A 22,452-nucleotide genomic window follows, 5' to 3' on the forward strand; every position below is an offset into this window, starting at 1 on the left:
ATTCACCAATAAAAATGTGTGGAATTTTATTAGTGTAGTCTTGACTACTTTAAACTAGGGGAACAGGATTTTTCAGTAATCGTATTGATAGCATCCTTATGCATGTTGCGTTCGTTGCGTTAGGGTTTCATCCACTTATGCAAAAACAACAGTTATAATAATGATTAACGCCAAAATATAAAGCAATTAATTTTTAACCTGAAAACTCATCGGGTGAGTTTTGCGCAGTTGAATTTTACAAGGCAAAACTGATTGCAGTTGTTTCGGACACTGAAGATGAGTAAAACCTTTGGAAATAATCACAAAATACATAGTTATAAAACACATATACATCCCGTTTATTCTTTTATACATTTACCATTTCATATAATCATTCGAAATCTTCTTATGAATATCAAACAGACTAGAGAACACATGATTGTCATCAACCGTTTGTCCATATTTTCGAGACAGTTCATCTGCAGATTTTTCATGCACTAGTAATCCATACCATCCGGCATGTCGCGCACCGAAATAGTCGGTTGCCGGCGTGGCTCCAATATGCAAACACTCTTGTGGTTTGAGATCCTTCAGCTCGGACGCCTTCATGGCGGCAGAAAAGATCTCTTTTGATGGTTTCATGTATCCAACATCGTAGGAATTGAGAACAAAGTCGAAGTAGTGATTCAGCTTCATGTTTCTAAGCAAAACATCAAGTCTGGGATCGAAGTTGGATACCACACCCAGCTTAAACGGAGGTTCTTTGTTACCATGCGATTCTATGTGCCGTTGAAGTTTCAAGAAGTTTAGAAAATCAACCGAACCGTAGCAGTGCTGCCAAAATCCACTGGTTTTGAAGAATTCCATAAAATGTTCTGTCATCTGTTCAATCTTGTCGTCCGGGATGTTATGTGTTCCGTTCTCGTTGAAAATGCCTAAAAGAGGGATAAATGGTTTAATGATTGTCGTCTTAGTGTTTTGAAAATTGCCCATCATTCAAAATTACGTACTAAAGCACTATTTGGATTTCTATGTCATAAATCATATGTACAGTAGAAAGTTACTCAAAGAAGAAGATACACTAAACGCTCACTAACGGTATGTAGGAGTTTAATATGAATAATCTGAAGGAACAGATATAATCGGAAAAGTTAAAAACCGCAATAAGCCACTGGTGAAACCCACCCCGCTGCAGGGTTGCTTCCACTTACTTACTATAAAAAATATTTTTTTTTTGTTTTTAATTATGAAACCATTAGATGTTATATGATAATTAGTACTTGTTTGACACATAAAGCTTGTCAATATTGCTTTCAGAGCGTCACAATCAGCGACTTTACGATTCGTGAGTGCTAACTCTGAGTGAACACCCAAGAATCTTAAAATCGCTTATTGTGACGCTCTGAAAGCGAAATTGACAGATTGTATGAGTTAAACACATACAACTTCTTCTTGTAACATTCAAATACAAAATATCATTATAACATCTAATAAGTGAGTGGATTATTGTGGTTTATAAACATAATAGGTACAAAAACATATATAACTGATTATATTGTTTTAGAACTGGGAAGGTATTGATGATGATTTTTAACCTAGTTACAGCCATGTAAATTTGATTTTAAACGATAAAAACCGTTTAAAAAAATTTGAATAAAATAAAATAATATAAACTGCTTTTTACGATTTAAAATTTCAGTATCTTGTGTAACATTCTTAGCAATAAAAAATGAATTTAAAAATCACCGGTTTTGATTTTTGAAACTATTTAGTAAATACTAACTTTAATGTGAAAAGCAATGAAAAATTTGAATACGCATATGTACATAGCACAATACACATGCTCTTCATCATGTGCTATCAGCTAGAGATAGGCTACAGAATTGCAATCTAATACCCCGTTCACACTACAGCCTATATTGCACGATATAGCATATCTTTATATAAGAAGCCATACATCTTATTTTCAATGGAAATTAAAAGTATGACGTTTGATATCAAGATACTCTATATCACGTAATATAGGCTGTAGTGTGAACGTGGTATAAACTAAACAAATTCGCGCGCATCCCATATCAGCTTACTGATAATTGAATGGGAGTGGGCTTGACATCATTTCAAGGCCCCGCTCTCGAAGTGAGCTGTTAATGACCTATAATGAACATAAAGACTTGTAAAAACATCTGAATAATATACATAAGCAGAAGATGCATTTTCGGAGCAATAGAGATTATCACGTCCGGCTGCAAGAGAAAATCCGAGGAAAATATATAACAAACCGCAGCCAAACTCAATTTTGACACGTAAGGTTAGTACCCGAGGAAAATAAACAATTTTACACTGTGCCCCAGCAAATTCTAAATTAAATTGAAAACTAAATTTGATGTTGTGATGTCGGTTATAATTATTACTCATGATGCTGTCGTTTTGGTCGTTTTAACGGTTAAAACACAGACAAAGTTAAAATAACAAAATTGAGAACAAAAAATCTTCCTGTGACATCACTTTGAAAACTTATTCTGTTGTCAGTGAGAGCAAACTGAAAACTGAAAACAATTTGATGAATTTTTTTCTTTTTGATAATAAACCGAATATTCAATTTGATGTACAAATGTACGGCAAAATGAACACAAAATTTGTTATAAAATGTGTCAATCGCGTAAACTGAAATCAAATTATGATTTCAATTCGATGTTGATATCAAAATTTGATTTCAATTTGTTGTCATTTTCATGCTGGGTGATGTGCCCGTTTGCGTGCGTGATTAGCATTAACCATAAACTAGTAAATTGTTTTTTTTTTTTACCATAAATTATGTAAGGGTTTTTGAGTGATTATTAAGCTCCTGTCCCCATTTGTAACACAGTTAGAGATTTAAGGTTAACCCACCTCCCACCTCCACCTCCCTAAAATTTTAGTAAGATTTAATTTTACAAAAGTTTCAGCCTCGCGCGCGTATTATGGATACAGAGGAATGAATTTAACATTGTATCACCGACAGACCGACATGAAACTTAAACTTAACTCTTGATTGAAAATCTATAACGGCCGATTCAAATGTGCAGCGATCCCATCTGTCAAACCCATGGAAATGTTTTATCTAGATAAAAATAATTTGTCCGAAATACATAAGACACGAACCAACTCATAAATGTTATACGCGTGTTCGTGGCTAGGATAAATATTTTCCGCGAACACGGCGGCAGATGTCAGTTTTGGGCTTTGATCAGAATTATTTTAGTAATTTGTATAATCCTTCATGTCGGTTTGTCGGTGATTGTTTAATACAGCTTATTTGAAAGGTTATTTTGAAGACGCCCTGAGTTAGTTGTAAGTTTTCTAGATGAATGTTGGGGGTTCGTGAGCATTCCTAACATTGCTTAAAATGATGATGACATCATAAAAATCTAAAAATTCTAAAAATTGTGGGGTTGCTAGTGTATTATGATGATCTGTTGATTGTTCGTTAACTCTCAATCGCTTGTAATACTTATGAATATTTTATGTGGACAAAAAGGCGAACTAAGAGATGGATGCTTAAGTTTTTCACATTTATATCGCTGTGAAGCAACTGTAAACTCTAGAGGGAATTTATATCAGCAACTGTAACCAGTTTGTTTTTGTTTGCTAATCTGGTTAAAATGTTATAAATAATTATCTTTAAGATAAATTGTCCAGCTCAAATCTCATCATTTAAATTATGTTCAGGTTTTATGACGTTAAAAAAGTTCAAATCAAATTATTTTATACTAACTAGTAAATCATAAGAAAATGTCAAGCTCCCCTCAAATTGTCATTAAAGAACGATGTATGGAAAAGATGATTGTTGTACAGTGACAATTTATTTTTGGTTTTTGTCAAACGTCACTGACCAAACTGACCGTTACCAACTCTGCTCTCTACATTGATGCAAGACAGCTTTGGATACAGAAGGCGGTATTGGAAACCCCACCCCAAGCTCCTCCCCTGATCCTATCCTTCGACAATGTACCCCTCCAACCTCGGGTAAACCGCGAATATTCGTCCCAACTCCTACTAGACATAGAAATAAGAGAATTTTGTTACGAACAATGAACAATTCAATGTCGGCTCCGTAAAGTTAACGCGATTGGGCCTTCCAAGTAAACGTACTAGATAAAAAGTAAAATAAAAAGGCGGTATTGGAATCATGCGTAAATTAATTGCTGACAAACTGTCGTTTCAAGCTATAGCTATATATCTTATTCAATGGGACACTGTTTTGTAGATTCATTAATTGAATAAGGTTTTGCACCGTCGGGGTTAACCTCAATCTGATGACAGTTCAGTGGTACTGTTTACGTGGACTTAGTTGTTTTTTTTCTTGGGTGGAATTTCTCGATAATTTTTCAGACTGCAGTGAGATGTACACCACACTTCTGCATTTTCCACGAGCAACATCCTTTCACCGCACTGTTCCTCGACAATTTTCAAGTTAAAATTCGGAAATTTCAATTTTTTTTTTTTTGAAAAACAAACGACTTGCTTGTAAACAGTACCACTGAAATGTCAAAACGGTTCAGCCGATTGTAAGTGTATAGATTTCGTCTACTTAAGCAACTTTGCATTATTATTTTCTTTAAAAAAATCTAGACCAACATTTGGAAACGGCAGAACTTTTTTGTCATCATTTTCTTCAAAAATTATAACTCAATAATGTCAAGTCCTACAAAAATGTTGCCAAATGATGATTTGTAGAGAAATAAATGAGCTTTTGTAAGAAAATATAAAAAAAATTAAAGTCTTTTTTCTACACTGAAAAAAAATAATTTTTAAAACTTTAAAATGAGATTTCTCAAAAACACCATTTTTTTAATCCGAAGCTTTTTCTAAAGATAGACATACCATTTGTCTACAACTCGTTGATACATCCTAAGATGGGCACTTTGAAAAGAAAAAACGTTATTCAATAAAAACTTTTTCGTGTTTGTACTGAATAAAATCTATGATCTTTTTTTTTCAGGGTGGAAACGACAAATTAAAAAAATTTCAAAGCCATCTTTTACGTCTACCACTGAATAAGATTGAGTCAAACTCCAAATGAAAAATAAAATGATCTTTTATAAAGCTTTTGAATATTAAGGAAGGGTCAACTAGTTTCGGAGATATGGACGGAACATGTTATGGTAAATATGGGTGTCGAATCAGTGAATTAGACAAAAAGAGTGTTATAGATTTCTTTGATAGTAATGATATAAGCAGGCCAATGCCTGGAATTAACGATTACGTGTCAGTCCGCATCGTGCTCTCTTGCCGTGCGGATCTATTTGCTTTTTGCTGAAGGAAGTGTTACTACTACCTAAAGCTACAACAAATTTAAACAGCACTTTTCAGTGCTCAACCTGTAAAAAAAAATCTACCTTGTTCAACTCTTATTCCTCTTCGATCCTTGTTTGGACCCTACCCGAGGTAATCCTTCTTGGATATCGATTTGGAAAATTCCTCTTCGATCCTTCAGATTCTTATAGTAATCTGCTTGGAAGTCGATTTGGATAAAAATTTACTGCCGCCATGGCGCGCCTAAACGCAAAAGAAAGGGGCAAACTCTTGACCCCCCTTCTGATGAAATTAATTTGAGTAATCAATTTGATTTGCTCACGGATGATGAGAATGATCCATCATCCAAGAAAAATTCTAGTAAACTTTCCCGGCTTTATGCCAAGAAGGAAAAGATTCCCCCTATTGTGATAACCACTTCCGATTTCCATGCTCTTCGCATGGAACTTTTGAATTTCGTGAAAGTTAAGTTTTCACTACAAATTGGACGTCGGGGTGAATGCCGTGTATTGGCTGAAATCTTGGACGGATTTAAATGTCTTCTCAAGTATCTTACTGAGAAGAAGCACAAATTTTTTACTTACGACACCAAAACTGAACGTGTGTTCAAGGTTGTCATGAAAGGACTGCCCAGTGGTGAATCCCTGGATCAGATCAAAGATGAACTGGCAAAATTACTTGGCGTTGTACCACTCCAAGTAATCAAAATGAAAATGAAATCCCGTCCTGGCAATTCGCGCAACGGGATTTCTAATGATTTTTATTTAGTTCACTTCAAATCTAGTGAACTAAACAACCTTAAGGCCTTAGAAAAAGCTAGCCTTATGCTCCATGTCCGAGTGAAGTGGGAACACTTCAGGAAGACTGGAGGAAATTTCCAAAACCTCACTCAGTGCCGTAAGTGCCAGGGTTGGGGCCACGGAACTAAAAATTGCTACGTGCCAGCTAAATGCATGAATTGTGGTGATTCCTCTCACGCAAAGGACGACTGTCCTGTGAAGGAAGATCCTAAGAAATTTAAATGTTCAAATTGTGGTGAAAACCACAAATCCAATTTTTGGGAATGTAAGACTCGCAAAGCGATCCTACAATCTCGTTCTAAGCGACAGGTAGGAAACGCTCAACGTTTCCGACCAGGTACAAATTCCTCTGCTGTTAACAACGGTCAGCGAGGAACAAATTCTACATTCTACATTCAGTAATGGATTTTAAAGCATTAAATATTGTAAATTGGAATGCTCGATCTCTTAAAGATAATGAAGACGAGCTATTTAACTTTTTAAGAGTTCATAACGTGCATATTGCCGTTATAACTGAAAAGTTCCTTAAACCTGACCATAAGGTTAAGAAGGACGCAAATTACTTGATTTATAGAAATGATCGTCTTGATGGACCCTGTGGTGGCGTTGCCATCATTATTCATAGACGAATCAAACATAAAATTTTTTCTTCATTTGAAACCAAAGTTTTTGAAACTTTGGGAGTTTCTGTTGAAACAAAATTTGGCCAACTTACGTTTATAGATGCCTATTTGCCATTCCAATGAGTAGGCGAGAAAAAGAATTTTCTCAAGGGTGACCTCCAGAAACTTACCCGTCATAGGTCTAAATTCTTCATTATTGGTGATTTTAATGCAAAACACCGCTCATGGAATAATGCTCAAAGCAATTCCAATGGTAATATTCTGTTTGATGATTGTTCTGCAGGTTATTACACTATTCAATATCCAAACAGCCCAACATGCTTTTCTTCTGCAAGAAATCCCTCCACTATTGATTTAGTCTTAACTGATTCATGTCAACTTTGTAGCCAACTGGTTACCCATGCTGACTTCGGTTCTGATCACCTTCCAGTAACTTTTGTAATATCCCAAGAAATAATTTGTAATCCCAACAGCTCTACTTTCAATTACCATTGAGCTGATTGGGAGCAATATCGAACATTTATGGAATATAACTTCGATCCAAACATTCCTTTGCAAACCAAAGACGAAATTAATTATGCTCTTGAATCTCTGACTACTTCTATAGTTGCAGCAAGAGCTGCCTCAGTACCAAAATGCGAGATTAAATTCGATTCAATTATAATAGACGACGATCTTCAGCTCTTGATCCGTCTTAAAAATGTCCGTAGGAGACAATATCAAAGAACACGCGATCCTGCCATGAAGGTTATCTGGCGGGATTTGCAAAAACAAATTAAAAAGCGATTCTATGCCCTGAGGAACAAAACTTTTGAAAATAATGTTTCTAAATTAGACCCGAGTTCCAAACCCTTTTGGAAACTCACAAAAATTTTGAAAAAACCTCAAAAGCCTATTCCAGCGCTTAAAGAAGGTGGTAAAATTTGCTTCACAAATTTGGAAAAAGCTCAGAAACTTGCTAAGCAATTCGAGAGTTCCCATAATTTCAGTTTGGGTCTTACTAGTCCTATTGAGAATCAGGTTGCTCGGGATTTTCTGAATATTTTCTCTCGGGAAAATATTTTTTATGATTCCTGGGGGACTGATTTGGACGAAGTAAGGTCTATAACTAAAAAGTTTCAAAATATGAAAGCTCCAGGTGATGATGGAATTTTCTATATCCTCATCAAAAAACTCCCAGAGAGTACCTTGTCTTTCCTGGTAAAATTATTTAACAGATGTTTCCATTTGGCATACTTTCCTGATAAATGGAAAAATGCAAAAGTTGTTCCAATTTTGAAGCCGGATAAAAATCCAGCTGAAGCTTCTAGCTACCGCCCAATAAGTTTGCTTTCTTCAATAAGTAAACTTTTTGAAAAGATAATTTTGAATAGAATGATGCTTCACATAAATACGCACTCAATTTATGCAGATGAGCAGTTTGGATTTCGCCATGGGCATTCAACTACTCATCAACTCTTAAGAGTTACCAATTTAATTCGTTCAAACAAATCTGAAGGCCACTCAACTGGAGTTGCTCTTCTAGACATAGAAAAAGCATTCGACAGTGTTTGGCATGAAGGTTTGATTGCTAAATTGAAAAAGTTTAATTTTCCACTTTATATTATGAAATTAGTTCAAAATTATTTAACTGACAGAACTCTTCAAGTAAATTATCAAAATTCCAAATCTAATCGACTACCTGTTAGGGCAGGAGTTCCTCAGGGTAGCATTCTTGGGCCTATATTGTATAACATTTTCACTTCGGACCTCCCTGATTTGCCTCAGGGTTGCCACAAATCTTTGTTCGCTGATGACACAGGCATTTCCGCTAAAGGAAGAAGTCTTCGTGTTATTTGCAGCAGACTGCAGAAAAGTTTAGATATTTTCTCTTCTTATTTACAAAAATGGAAGATTTCTCCCAACGCTTCCAAAACTCAACTTATAATATTTCCACATAAGCCTAGAGCTTCGTTTTTGAAACCTAGTAGTAGTCACATAGTCACTATGAACGGAGTTCCAATTTCCTGGTCAAACCAAGTGAAATATCTTGGATTAATACTTGACCAAAAATTAACTTTTAAAGATCACATTGAGGGCATTCAAGCCAAATGTAACAAATATATAAAATGTTTGTATCCTCTTATAAACAGGAAATCCAAACTTTGCCTGACGAATAAACTTCTAATATTTAAACAAGTTTTTAGACCGGCCATGCTTTACGCTGTGCCAATATGGTCTTGTTGTTGCACTACCAGGAAAAAAGCACTTCAAAGGATTCAGAACAAAGTTCTGAAAATGATTTTGAAGTTGCCTCCCTGGTATAGTACTACTGAGGTACATAGAATTTCGAATCTTGAGACTTTAGAACAAATGTCCAACAAAATAATTAATAATTTCAGGCAAAAATCGTTGCAATCCTCAATTGCAACGATTAATTCCCTTTATACTTAGATAAGATTTAGTTTTAGTTTTTAGTTTTAAGTATAACAGACATGCAGGTTTAAAAAACCTGTTTAAAATACTGAATTGCCAAGTCATGAACAACGTAAAAACACTTAGTTATACCTATATCATAACAATTAAGGCTGGTACGTTACTGCAGTAACTGGAGCACCTAGGTTAAAATGAAATGTAATTTATTTTAAATTTGGAACAAATAAAGAGTTTAAAAAAAACGATTACGTGTCTGAACTCCGAAATGGCCTAAAAGAACGGGTTCAGAAGCGACTTCTTATGATGTCTCTCAAAGAGGCATATACAATAAAGGGTTATACGGTCAAAATTTGGTCAATATCAACTTGACGTATTTCTTTCAATTTTGCATTTAAAAAACCTGAACACCCCTCATTTTGAAGGTGTGTGTGTGTAGAATGTTGCTCCTATTTTGATTTTGGAATTCACTCTTCAGTTGTCAAAATGCCGTCCAAGCAAAAAGAGCAGCGTATCAAAATTTTGCTCGCGCATCGCGAAAATCCGAGCTACTCGCACGCAAAGTTGGCAAAATCGCTAAAAGTTGCCAAATCAACCGTTACAAATGTAATTAAAGTGTTTGGGGAACGTTTGTCGACAGCCAGGAAGTCTGGATCGGGGGGAAATCGAAAACCGGAAGCCGCTGAGACGACAAAGAGAGTTGCCGGTAGTTTCAAGCGAAACCCTAACCTCTCTCTCCGAGATGCCGCAAATAAGCTGGGTGTATCGTCTACAACCGTGCATCGAGCCAAAAAACGAGCCGGACTATCGACTTACAAGAAGGTAGTGACTCCAAATCGCGATGATAAACAAAATACGAAACGTATGCGAGTATTAAAATTGGCTTCACCTTATTTACAACGTTGAGACCTAAACATTGTAAGCTACTTGATAAAAAAAGGTACTCATAATGTATGTGTGTGCACAATCCACGAAAATGTAAAATTAATGCTAAATAGTTTAGGAATCGTATCCCAGGAACAAATAATGGATAAACTGCTTTGTAATTTTTCTATTAGGACGACAGAGTGTTATTTTCGAGCTTGCAAGAAATGTGCCACCAATGAAGAAGTTGCAGACGAACTTGCTGCACTATTAGAAGAAAGTGGTAAATAAGATGTAATTTTTCAACAGTGGCTAACTACGGATCGTTGTTACTTGGAGAACATTATGAAACCTGCAGATGAGTTTGCCACGTACTTCGTAGATAAAATTGATAATTTAATCACTCATGACTTTATTTGTAAAGAACAGTCTTTATTTCTAAGGCACAAAGAAGATTATCTAAAAGAAGATGAATTAATTAAACGAATTATCTCTGAGAACTATTCATTTATTATTCAGAACGCTGCTCAGGGTTACCATTGGAATAACGCTCAGGCAACTATTCACCCTTTTGTGGTTTATTATATGAAGGACAGTAAAATTGTTACCGCGAGGCAATTAATTTCAAACCAAAATCATTAGATACTCACAGTTGCATCCCGTTTGCATAGCCCTAGCTGACGTTGATACCAAGGCCAAGAATATGAAATGAAAAGTAGGGCAAAAGGAGCGAGAGCTCGTTTTACATAATCTAACTGCAGTATTTACTTAGGAACGTTTCTGCGTTCAAGTAGAATAAACACGCCCACGCATGGCATGCTTGCGCATCTAGGTTACGTTTAGCTTTCCCTCTCTGTTTATCCTTAACGAAGGATATAATTATAATGTTTAAACGTTACAAATGTCTCATTCTTATTTGTAGAGCCATATCAGATCTGAGTTACAAAAAGAAATAAACTTGCAAGATAACCCGAGAAATCCCAGATCTGAGAGGGCATAGTATATAAGATCCAAATAACACAAATTTACCCTTTCAAGGGCGATCGAAATCCTAGCTAATAGAATAGGCAAAATTAGGTCAAAAGTCCGGTATTGAAAGGGATATGTAAAACCCTGGACGAACCAAGTAAAAGTTTTACATAATTATAAGTTGCTAATGCAACACGTAGCTGTAAGATCACTTGTACAATTTTGTTGAATAAAATGAAGTTTCATAGGTTACTCCAGATTCTTCTCTTTTTTGAATCCGAAAGAACTTTCGGCCTAGAAGTGAAAACTTCTCTCCTTAACCGGAGAAAAAAGTAGCTCCTAGAATCGAGAAACAGTGTCTGACCTAGTAAGCGAAAGACTCTCCCTAACCGGAGAAGAAAGTAGCTTTTGGCGGCGACATTTCATGGTGGCTCCAGAGAGGAATCTTGGAGGACGTTTTCCGACGTTTTGAGCCCGCGAACTTCCAGTCAGTCGAAATCTGACTGTAAAAGAACCGCAAGTTGGCAGTTCCAGTGGGCCTTTGTGCCAAATAGTGTGGCGTTAAGCCAAATAGCAGTCAGTCGAAATCTGACTGCAAAGGACCGCAAAGTTGGCGGTTTAAGTGGGCCGTTGAGCCAAAGTGTCAATCTGACAAAGTGTGGCGTTAAGCCAAATAGCAGTCAGTCGAAATCTGACTGCAAAGAACCGCAAAGTTGGCGGTTTAAGTGGGCCGTTGAGCCAAAGTGTCAATCTGACAAAGTGTGGCGTTAAGCCAAATAGCAGTCAGTCGAAATCTGACTGCAAAGGACCGCAAAGTTGGCGGTTTAAGTGGGCCGTTGAGCCAAAGTGTCAATCTGACAAAGTGTGGCGTTAAGCCAAATAGCAGTCAGTCGAAATCTGACTGCAAAGAACCGCAAAGTTGGCGGTTTAAGTGGGCCGTTGAGCCAAAGTGTCAATCTGACAAAGTGTGGCGTTAAGCCAAATAGCAGTCAGTCGAAATCTGACTGCAAAGAACCGCAAAGTTGGCGGTTTAAGTGGGCCGTTGAGCCAAAGTGTCAATCTGACAAAGTGTGGCGTTAAGCCAAATAGCAGTCAGTCGAAATCTGACTGTAAAGAACCGCAAGTTGGCAGTTCCAGTGGGCCTTTGTGCCAAATAGTGTGGCGTTAAGCCAAATAGCAGTCAGTCGAAATCTGACTGCAAAGAACCGCAAAGTTGGCGGTTTAAGTGGGCCGTTGAGCCAAAGTGTCAATCTGACAAAGTGTGGCGTTAAGCCAAATAGCAGTCAGTCGAAATCTGACTGTAAAGAACCGCAAGTTGGCAGTTCCAGTGGGCCTTTGTGCCAAATAGTGTGGCGTTAAGCCAAATAGCAGTCAGTCGAAATCTGACTGCAAAGAACCGCAAAGTTGGCGGTTTAAGTGGGCCGTTGAGCCAAAGTGTCAATCTGACAAAGTGTGGCGTTAAGCCAAATAGCAGTCAGTCGAAATCTGACTGTAAAGAACCGCAAGTTGGCAATTCCAGTTGGCCTTTGTGCCAAATAGTGTGGCGTTAAGCCAAATAGCAGTCAGTCGAAATCTGACTGTAAAGAACCGCAAGTTGGCAGTTCCAGTGGGCCTTTGTGCCAAATAGTGTGGCGTTAAGCCAAATAGCAGTCAGTTGAAATCTGACTGCAAAGAACCGCAAAGTTGGCGTTTTAAGTGGGCCGTTGAGCCAAAGTGCAAATCTGATAAAGGTCAGATAGTGCGAACATTTGGGCTCGTCAAAGCCAAGTAGGCTTATAGCCAAGTGATCTGAAAAGTTTCAGAAAATCCGGACATCGGTGGAAGTGGACATGAACGATTTGCAAAAAGAAATTGATGAATTGGTCGAGTATTTCAACGAAATCGACATTCAGGTTGCAAAATTAAAAAAGTAAAGAAATATAAAAAGTGGCTAAATGAACCCTTTCCAAAGGGAGTGTATTGTGTAAGCAAGGTGTTTCCAGTGACCTTGTGGCGCGGTACCGATAAAGAAAAAGTGTTCCGGCAACATATTAGCAAATTCACTTTACACCACGCCACAAAGAAGTAGCTCAAGCCAGAGTAATAAAACGCCGCACTTTCCCACGGCTGAAGGCCAGAAGCAGACCACAAGCAACCAGGCTACCAGTTCATCAAATCCGGACTCCCACGGCTGAAGGCCGAAAATATCACAAAAGCTATAGGCCAACCGAAATCCTAGAAGGACGTCCAGTGGCAAGGAGCAGACCAATGGCGAGCTGTTAGGCCATTAATATCAACAAAGTTCAAATTAAAGTGTGAGTAAAATCAGAGTTGACGCTATTATATTATCAGGTAGAAATTTATAAATTAAAAAAAAAAAAACAAGATGAGTGAAAAATTTGTTGTTAATAAAAACGGACACTGTCGTCTTTGTTTTGAGAAAGACGACAGTGATAACATGGTGGCCTGCGACGATTGCGATCGCTGGTTCCACCTGACCTGTGTAGGATTAGATCACATACCGAAGAAAAAAGAGCCTTGGACATGTACAAAATGTACTAAGATTAGAGTCCATTTGGCTACACAGGAAGAGCAAATACAAACTCTTCAAAACAGGAAAGAATACAAGACTAATGCAGATAGCCAAGTAGAAGCTTTCGAAGCGATCATTAAAAAAATTAATGGTATCAATGCTAGCGGACAAAACACAACGGAAAAATACATTTTAAGACAGTCATTACTGGAGTTGCCATATTTTGATGGAAACTTCAAAGCTTGGCCAAGATTTAAAAAAACATACCTCGAAACCACACAGCGGGGAAATTTTTCGGACCTTGAAAATTTACACCGTATACAGAAAAGTCTAAAAGGAGATGCATTGCGCGCGGTTAGCGCACTTCTTCTCGACTCCGATAATGTGGATTTGATAATACGAAAATTAGAGGACCAATTTGGAAGTGTAGAATTGGTTTATTCTGGATTATTGCAAGAGGTTCTTGCAACTAGAAATCCTCGTTTTGAAACCCCAAAAACAATGGTGGATTTCATCTCTGCAATTGGGAATTTGGTAATTAATATGACGTGTCTTGATCATAAGGAATATCTAAATGATCAAAGATTAATTAGAGATCTGGCGGGAAAATTACCCAATGGGCTGCATCAACAATGGTTGATGCATGTAAATGAAAATAAGACATTGTCAACTATATTAAATCCATTTATCGCTCCAACACTATGTGATTTCTATGAATGGTTAAAGCCCCAAGAAAAACTGGCTACAATGTTGATAGCTGATAAGGGGATTAAAAATGAAAAGTTTTCCAGATTGGAAAGACCCGATAGAGTGAACTACCACAGTACAGGGTATCCTAAGTGCCTTAAGTGTGGACAAAATCACCGATTAACAGGATGCAATGAATTTAGAGGATTGTCTTCCGAAGAAAGAAGACAGTTTATAATGAAGAAGAAACTTTGTTTTTCATGTTGCAATCCAAATCATATATTAAAGGATTGTAGAGTAGCACGACCATGCAATATTGACGGATGTACCAGTAAACATAATCGATTGCTACATCCAAGAACTGATAAAAAAGAAAAATTAAGGAAAAGTTCTGAAACCACTATTGCGTCTGACAAAGTAAACTGTCACGTACAAAAACACAACATGGTGTATTATCAAATTTTGCCTGTTACTTTGAACAACGGAAAAGACAGTTTAAAAACTCACGTATTTTTCGATTCAGGTTCATCGGTAAGCTTAATTCATAATAGCGTAGTTGAACGATTGAATATTTCAGGATTTAATAAGCCTATGACTATAGCTTGGACAAACGGAGAGGTCCAAGAAGAAACTAAGAGTATGACCGTTCAAGTCCATATCAAAGGTGAAAACGAGAAATCGTTTTTGCTTAAGGATTTACGTACAATTAATGAACTGGCTTTACCCATGCAATCTATTGATTCAAAACAAATACAAGAACAGTTCCCATATCTAAAGGGAATAGAACTGCAATCTTACGATAAGGCAGTCCCAACGATATTATTAGGATTACCACATGCATATCTCTTTAAGGGTATTGAAGAAAGATCGCGTGGATTTTCTGAACCTATTGCCAAGAAAACAAAGTTGGGATGGGTTATATTCGGTACCAGCCGAAATAACACCGAAAACAAAAATCATGTGTTTGTAATGAATGAGGTGAATGAAGAAGAAAAAACAATGAAGGAGATAATGGCAGATTACTTCTCTACAGAAGCCTTTGGCGTAAAGGTACCTCAGAGCGAATTAATATCAAAATTAGACGAACGCGCTCTAAAAATTATGCAAGAAACATGGAAACCAACTGATAAGGGTTACGAAATCGGCCTCTTGTGGAAAAATGATAAGGTCGAATTTCCAAATAGTTTTTCTACGGCTCTGAATCGCTTTCTGTTATTAGAAAAGAAATTAGAGAAGGATTCTTCTTTAAAAGAATGGTATAGTACACAAATTGATGAGTATGTAAGGAAAGGATATCTTAAAAAGTTAAGTCCTGATGAGTATATGATTGATACTGCGAGAACCTTTTACATACCTCATTTTATAACTATCAACCAAAGTAAACAACCGCCTAAACCAAGAATGGTATTTGATGCGGCAACTAAGATTGATGGAGTTTCTTTAAATTCACAATTATTAGCAGGACCTGACATGACAGAGTCAGCTCTTGATATAAAGATGAGATTTAGAGAAGGTCCAATAGCAATAACCGGGGATATTCAGGAGGCCTTCCATCAGGTGAAAATCAGAAAAGAAGATCGAGAATCACAAAGAATGGTATCTCGAAAGCAACCTAATACAAGATTGGACATCTATGAAATGCAAGTAATGACCTTTGGAGCTACTTGCTCACCAGCTTGTATGCAATTTGTCAAGAATGAAAATGCTAAACAATTCATAAATGAAAGACCTAAAGCAGTTGAGGCTATAATTAAAAATCACTATGTAGATGATTATTTAGACAGCTTCAACGAAGTAAAAGAAGCTGTAAAAACTGTATCAGACATCATTCAGATACATGATAAAGCTAACTTCCGAATAAGGAATTTTATATCAAATTCGAAGTCCTGCTTGAAGCAATTACCAAATGATAGAATCTCTCCAATAAAGGAAGTGAAACTGGATGATAACGAAAATGTATATGAAAAGGTCCTGGGTATGTATTGGGACACGCAAAACGATAAACTTACATTTAAAATCAACATTCCCAATTTAGTAATGTTGGAACCGACAAAAAGACAAGTGTTGTCTTTTATTATGAGTGTGTATGATCCTCTTGGGTTAATCGCACATATAACAATCGAATCTAAAATAATAATGCAAGATTTATGGCGACGTGGTATAGACTGGGATGATAAAATTCCCGATGACATAAATAAGACTTGGCAAACCTGGATTAATAGATTGTCTTCCCTATCTAAGATAAAAATCCCAAGATGTTACTCTTATTTTAAAGGCGTGATACGTCGAGAACTTCATGTTTTTTGCGACGCCTCACTGAACGCTTTCGCTACTGTTATATATATGAGAACAGTAAGCAAAGACGGCATTGATGTAACGATTGTTGCTGCCAAATCAAAGGTTGCTCCCACGAAAATAATGTCAATACCTCGTTTAGAACTACAAGCTGCTGTATTAGGGACAAGATTATCTAATACAGTACAGAGAGCATTAAGACTACAAATAGACCAGGTTATATACTGGTCCGATTCAAAAACAGTCATAAGTTGGATCAAATCTGAATTAAGAAAGTTCAAACAATTCGTTCAATACCGTGTTAGTGAAATCCTCGAAAGCACCGTTGAATCACAATGGAAATATATTAGTTCAGCAGCAAACCCGGCTGATGAAGGAACTAAAGTAAGGCAATCGAAATCGTCTTGGATTGAAGGACCCGCGTTTTTGAAGCTGGACGAGAAACATTGGCCATCCGTGAATGGGGACAATCATAGTTCAGACTTAAGTCATGAAGAATTACGTCCCGTACATTCGATAAAGAGCATAAGCAAACCAAATTTAGATTGGCTGAACGTTAAATGGTGTTCGGATTGGGACCGTTTAAAGAGGTCTGTATGCATTACAATAAAATATATAGAGTGGCTTAGGTCTAAAACAAACAAAGAATCGAGATTCGATAAGACCATCAGTGCTGTTGATATGGAAAGGGCAGAAATTTTGCTGATTCTGAAAACTCAATGGGATGCATTTCCAGATGAGTTAACGGAACTCAATGTTAAACAGACGGTTGACAAATCTAGCAAAATACGAACGCTAACACCATTCCTAGATCAAAATGGTACAATAAAATCAGAAACACGATATAAGGATGCAGAGTGCGTTCCTTATGCGGCTCGATATCCTTACATACTTCCAGCAAAGCATCATGTAGTTGATTTAATATTGAAAAATCAACATGAACAGTTTAAACATAAAAAAATGAAGGCTACGATAGCAGCAGTGCAACAAAAATATCATGTTATCCAAATAGATGCTGGAATGAAGAGGACAATAAAAAAATGTCAACATTGTAAAAATGAAAATGCGAAGATAAATACCCCTAAAATGGCACCTCTACCTGAGTGTCGATTGCAACCGTTCGTGAAACCATTCACCCATACCGGAGTAGATTACTTTGGGCCGTACAATGTGTCCATCGGACGGAGAACAGAAAAACGATGGGGAGCATTGTTTACATGTATGACAACAAGGGCAGTATATCTTGAAATAGCCCATGATCTGTCTGCAGATGCATTTTTATTATGCTTGAACTCAGTGCAGAACAGACGAGGCAGAATAAAATTCCTTTATAGCGACAACGGTACTAATTTTGTAGGAGCTGACAATGAACTAAAAAAGATTCAGCACAGACTTGCGTCAAGAGGAATTGAATGGCATTTCAACCCTCCATCATCTCCACACTTTGGTGGAGCATGGGAAAGGTTGGTTCAAGAAGTTAAAAGTCTTTTACCAAATCAAACTATGCCAGAACACACATTCCGTGCGTTATTAACAGAAATCGAAAATATAATAAATAGTAGACCTTTGACGAAAATATCTTTAGATGCCTCGGATGACGAACCACTCACTCCAAACCACTTCCTAATTGGTTGTGCCGGCGGTGCCGAACCATCATTGAATGATGTGTCGAAGGCAGAGGCCACTAGACAACAATGGAAGAAAGTGCAGTCTATGGCTAAAACTTACTGGGATAGGTGGTTACACGAATACCTTCCTTCATTAGCCAAAAGATCAAAATGGTCGGAAGCTGTGAAAAATGTCAAGGAAGGAGACATCGTTATGATTGCTGAAGATGATCAAAAGGCAAAGTGGAAAAAGGGAATTGTTTTGAAAACACATGTAGGCAAGGATGGTCAGGTAAGATCGGCTGTTGTGAAAACAGCCTCTGGAGAATACACTCGACCAGTAGTTAAATTGGCTATTATGGATGTTGAGCCGCCAGGAGAAGCTTCTTCAAATGAAGACAATAAAAAAGAACAAGTAGCATCAAAACGGGTGTTGGAACACCAAGATGTTGAAACTATCATTAAAAAAGATTGCTTTGTGGGAATGATACACAAAGTAAATGACGAAACACTCGCGGAATAACGATCATATATAAGTAAACCTAGAAGGATTTACGGGCTCCGGAATGTTACCGCGAGGCAATTAATTTCAAACCAAAATCATTAGATACTCACAGTTGCATCCCGTTTGCATAGCCCTAGCTGACGTTGATACCAAGGCCAAGAATATGAAATGAAAAGTAGGGCAAAAGGAGCGAGAGCTCGTTTTACATAATCTAACTGCAGTATTTACTTAGGAACGTTTCTGCGTTCAAGTAGAATAAACACGCCCACGCATGGCATGCTTGCGCATCTAGGTTACGTTTAGCTTTCCCTCTCTGTTTATCCTTAACGAAGGATATAATTATAATGTTTAAACGTTACAAATGTCTCATTCTTATTTGTAGAGCCATATCAGATCTGAGTTACAAAAAGAAATAAACTTGCAAGATAACCCGAGAAATCCCAGATCTGAGAGGGCATAGTATATAAGATCCAAATAACACAAATTTACCCTTTCAAGGGCGATCGAAATCCTAGCTAATAGAATAGGCAAAATTAGGTCAAAAGTCCGGTATTGAAAGGGATATGTAAAACCCTGGACGAACCAAGTAAAAGTTTTACATAATTATAAGTTGCTAATGCAACACGTAGCTGTAAGATCACTTGTACAATTTTGTTGAATAAAATGAAGTTTCATAGGTTACTCCAGATTCTTCTCTTTTTTGAATCCGAAAGAACTTTCGGCCTAGAAGTGAAAACTTCTCTCCTTAACCGGAGAAAAAAGTAGCTCCTAGAATCGAGAAACAGTGTCTGACCTAGTAAGCGAAAGACTCTCCCTAACCGGAGAAGAAAGTAGCTTTTGGCGGCGACAAAAATAGAAAACGTTAGTGTTATAATAATATCAGAGGTATTGGCCCATGATACAATATCAGTTCAATTGTTCATTTAAAAACTGATAGAATTCTTGAAACTATCAATAGATTTCTCCAAAATTACATTTATGTTAGATGGAGCAGCTGCTCATTATAAAAACAGAAAAAAAAATTGCCAGTCTATGTAACTTCAAATCAATGCACAAATTGAAAGCAGATTGGCATTTCTTTGCAACATCTCATGGCAAAGATCCCTGTGATGCTTTTGGTGGAACTTTAAAATGAATGGCAAAAAGAGCAAGCCTTACACAAGAATACGGAAATACTATTACAACCCCACGAGAGCTCTACGACTAAGTAGTTAAACAAACAGAGAAAAGTATCACAAAATTGAATTTCCGTTATATATCTACTGAGCAATACGAAAAAAATGTCAGAAGAACTAGAAGATTTGTTTCACCACGTAAAGAAGATATTTTCACAAAAATTACACAGTTTTCAGCCTATTGCCGATAATCAAATTGCAGCTAAAAAAATATTCTATTCAACGGAGCATCCAAAAAAATTTACTTTATTTTACAATGTTAAGAAATAATATATAAGTTATTCTCTGAATAAGATAAAATAAAAATTTATGAAAAAAGAACACCATTTTTTTCATACTCTGCCAATTAAACATAATATTAAAATTAAATTTTCTATATCATTCACATTAAGATTGAATACGTCTTTAATATATTTTTGGTGTACCTTTCATTTGGAGCTTGTTGAGTGAAATCCGGTTGAGTTGTAGGTTTCACATGAGTCTCAACATTTCAATATGTTTCATGTCTACACTAAAAAAAATCATTGATTTTATTCAGTGCGAGCACAAAAAAGTTTTTGTAAAATACCTTTTTTTCTTTAAAAGTGCCCATCTTGAGATATATGAACGAGTTATAGATAAATGGTATGCCTATCTGTAGAAAAAATTTCCGATTTAAAAAAAAATGTATTTTTGATAAATCTAAATTTTAAACATTTTTTTCTTCAGTGTATCAAAAAAAAATAATGTTTTGGTAATTTATATAAATAAATGAGCTTTTATTTATCTACAAATCATTTTTTGGCAACATTTTTGTAGGACTTGACATTATTGAGTTATAATATTTTGGAAAAAGTATTAATAAAAAATAAAGTTCCGCCCTTTTTAAATGCTGGTCTAGCGTTTAAAAAAAAATAAGTATGCAAAGTTGCTTAAGTAGACGGAATCTACACACCCACAAAGTTTCATTGAAATCTAAGAGGGTGCTGTCAATTCCTTTGTCGAGTTAGCGTGAAATTCGTCTATTAATAAACCCCACTATGTTGGAAGTATGCTCAGGTCTTCTTTTTAAACGGTGGTTATGTAACGTGTAAAAAAACGTTTAAAAACACCTACCCAGATTTTGAATTGTCCCATGCTTAAATATAGTTAAACGTTTACATTTTGATGCCAGTACTAATATTAGCATGCTACGGTCCAGATATACAATTTAAAAAATTATGTACGTGCACCAAAAATTTAGATTTTTTTTAAGTATGACATTTGATTACCTATGACTCAAAACTAATAATGTTATAGGAATTAATTCGATAAGTTGTATCATTTTCGATAAATGGTTTAAAACGTACCGTGTAAATTGCGAATGAGTGAAACGACGTAAAAAAAACCCCGGCTAGGTACTGCACTGCCTCGACATGGTGTACTAAGTTATTTATGGTTATTAATTTAAATTAGGCTGAAATAATTTTGGTAGACGAGTCCTATTACGCTATTACCTACACCATCGTAAGGTGATAAGCGATTCAGATTTTAGTACCGTAAAACGAGGTAACTTTGATAATTTTTTTAAGTATATTCTAAATATTCTTTACCACCCTAAATGCTTGTATGATCACATCTCTACAAGTATAACGTGCATATCAAATACAAGTATAACAAGTATAATGTGCATATCGATACAAGCATAAGAGATATCGGAAAGCTCTTCATAGTCGTGACAATTCAAACATTTGGGAGAGACAACATAAGATACACAAGTTCTAGTAAATTAAGTCACCAAACCAGTTTGCAACTCATAGGCGGCATACCAGGAGTCAGTTCATCATATATACGAGTTAACCTTGAACCTACTCGTATGCGAGGTGAAGCATAAACACCAAAATATTCACATACACTACATGCATACAGATACTACAATATACAGCAATATTATGTATTCGGTTATCACCATTGAAAAGCATTCCATATACAAGGCAAATCTCGTTCGTGGATGCATTACGTACAAGTAAAGAACTCTTACCTCCGATCATCATCTGCCACCATTGCTTGTATCCGATTTTAGTCTTCAGTCCAAAGTTCGGATGTAACCGGTTCATTTTCTGCCTATACGATAGATAAGATTTTTTTCTTCTGTTTAATCAATTTTCCTGACGAGCCTATCGCTAGGCGCATATGCCGAATCGCAAGCTTATCATCTGTTGCATATTTAGTTCCATTATCACACTTACCAACTTTGCACATAATTGGCCACCAGCTGATTCTTGTTGTTACTAATGCCGAACATAGCACCAAGTTCTCCATACTTTTTACCCGGTGCAGATCGGATTTGCAGTAACGTGTTATGAACATCGAAAGTGATTAAGCGAAAACGCGACAAACAACTCATAGTAATTATTTAAAAAAATACAAACGAACACCAAAGAAAATAAAATAAAACACATAAACCAGTCTCGCAAGACTTGCCGATCCGCACCTCTCGACTACCGACTGCGAATTAACAGACTTAAGCTCCGACTGATATTGGAAATTAGTGCCAGCTTCAATTGAAGACTAGCTCAAAAAACCTTATTTTTAATACTTCTTATCATCTCTTGTACACTCTCCCCTGATAAGAGAAGAGCATTATACAAAAAGGCGTACCTAGAGCTTGTTGACTCCACGCAAAATTATTATTTTACTTGAAGGAAATTTAGCTTCAACTTTCAATCACAGCTTCGTCAGGCACTACGAAAACAACATTCGTTAACGCG

General features: G+C 36.5%; 1 protein-coding gene across 1 annotated transcript; it reads right to left on the bottom strand.

The window, feature by feature from the left end:
* Positions 1-314: 314 nt before the first annotated feature.
* On the bottom strand, positions 315-22,452 carry LOC135698198 (rhythmically expressed gene 2 protein-like). The gene is made up of 3 exons (XM_065218099.1): positions 21,931-22,452; positions 21,723-21,805; positions 315-914 (listed from the first exon to the last, which is right to left on the bottom strand). Exons 1-3 carry the CDS (start codon positions 22,086-22,088, stop codon positions 355-357), a joined length of 801 nt encoding a protein of 266 aa, XP_065074171.1. The 5' UTR covers positions 22,089-22,452; the 3' UTR covers positions 315-354.

The sequence above is a fragment of the Ochlerotatus camptorhynchus genome, unplaced genomic scaffold (genome assembly GCF_037179485.1).
Source record: "Ochlerotatus camptorhynchus isolate MF236.1 unplaced genomic scaffold, CSIRO-AGI_Acam_v1.1 ptg000083l, whole genome shotgun sequence".
NCBI classification, from domain to species: domain Eukaryota; kingdom Metazoa; phylum Arthropoda; class Insecta; order Diptera; family Culicidae; genus Ochlerotatus; species Ochlerotatus camptorhynchus.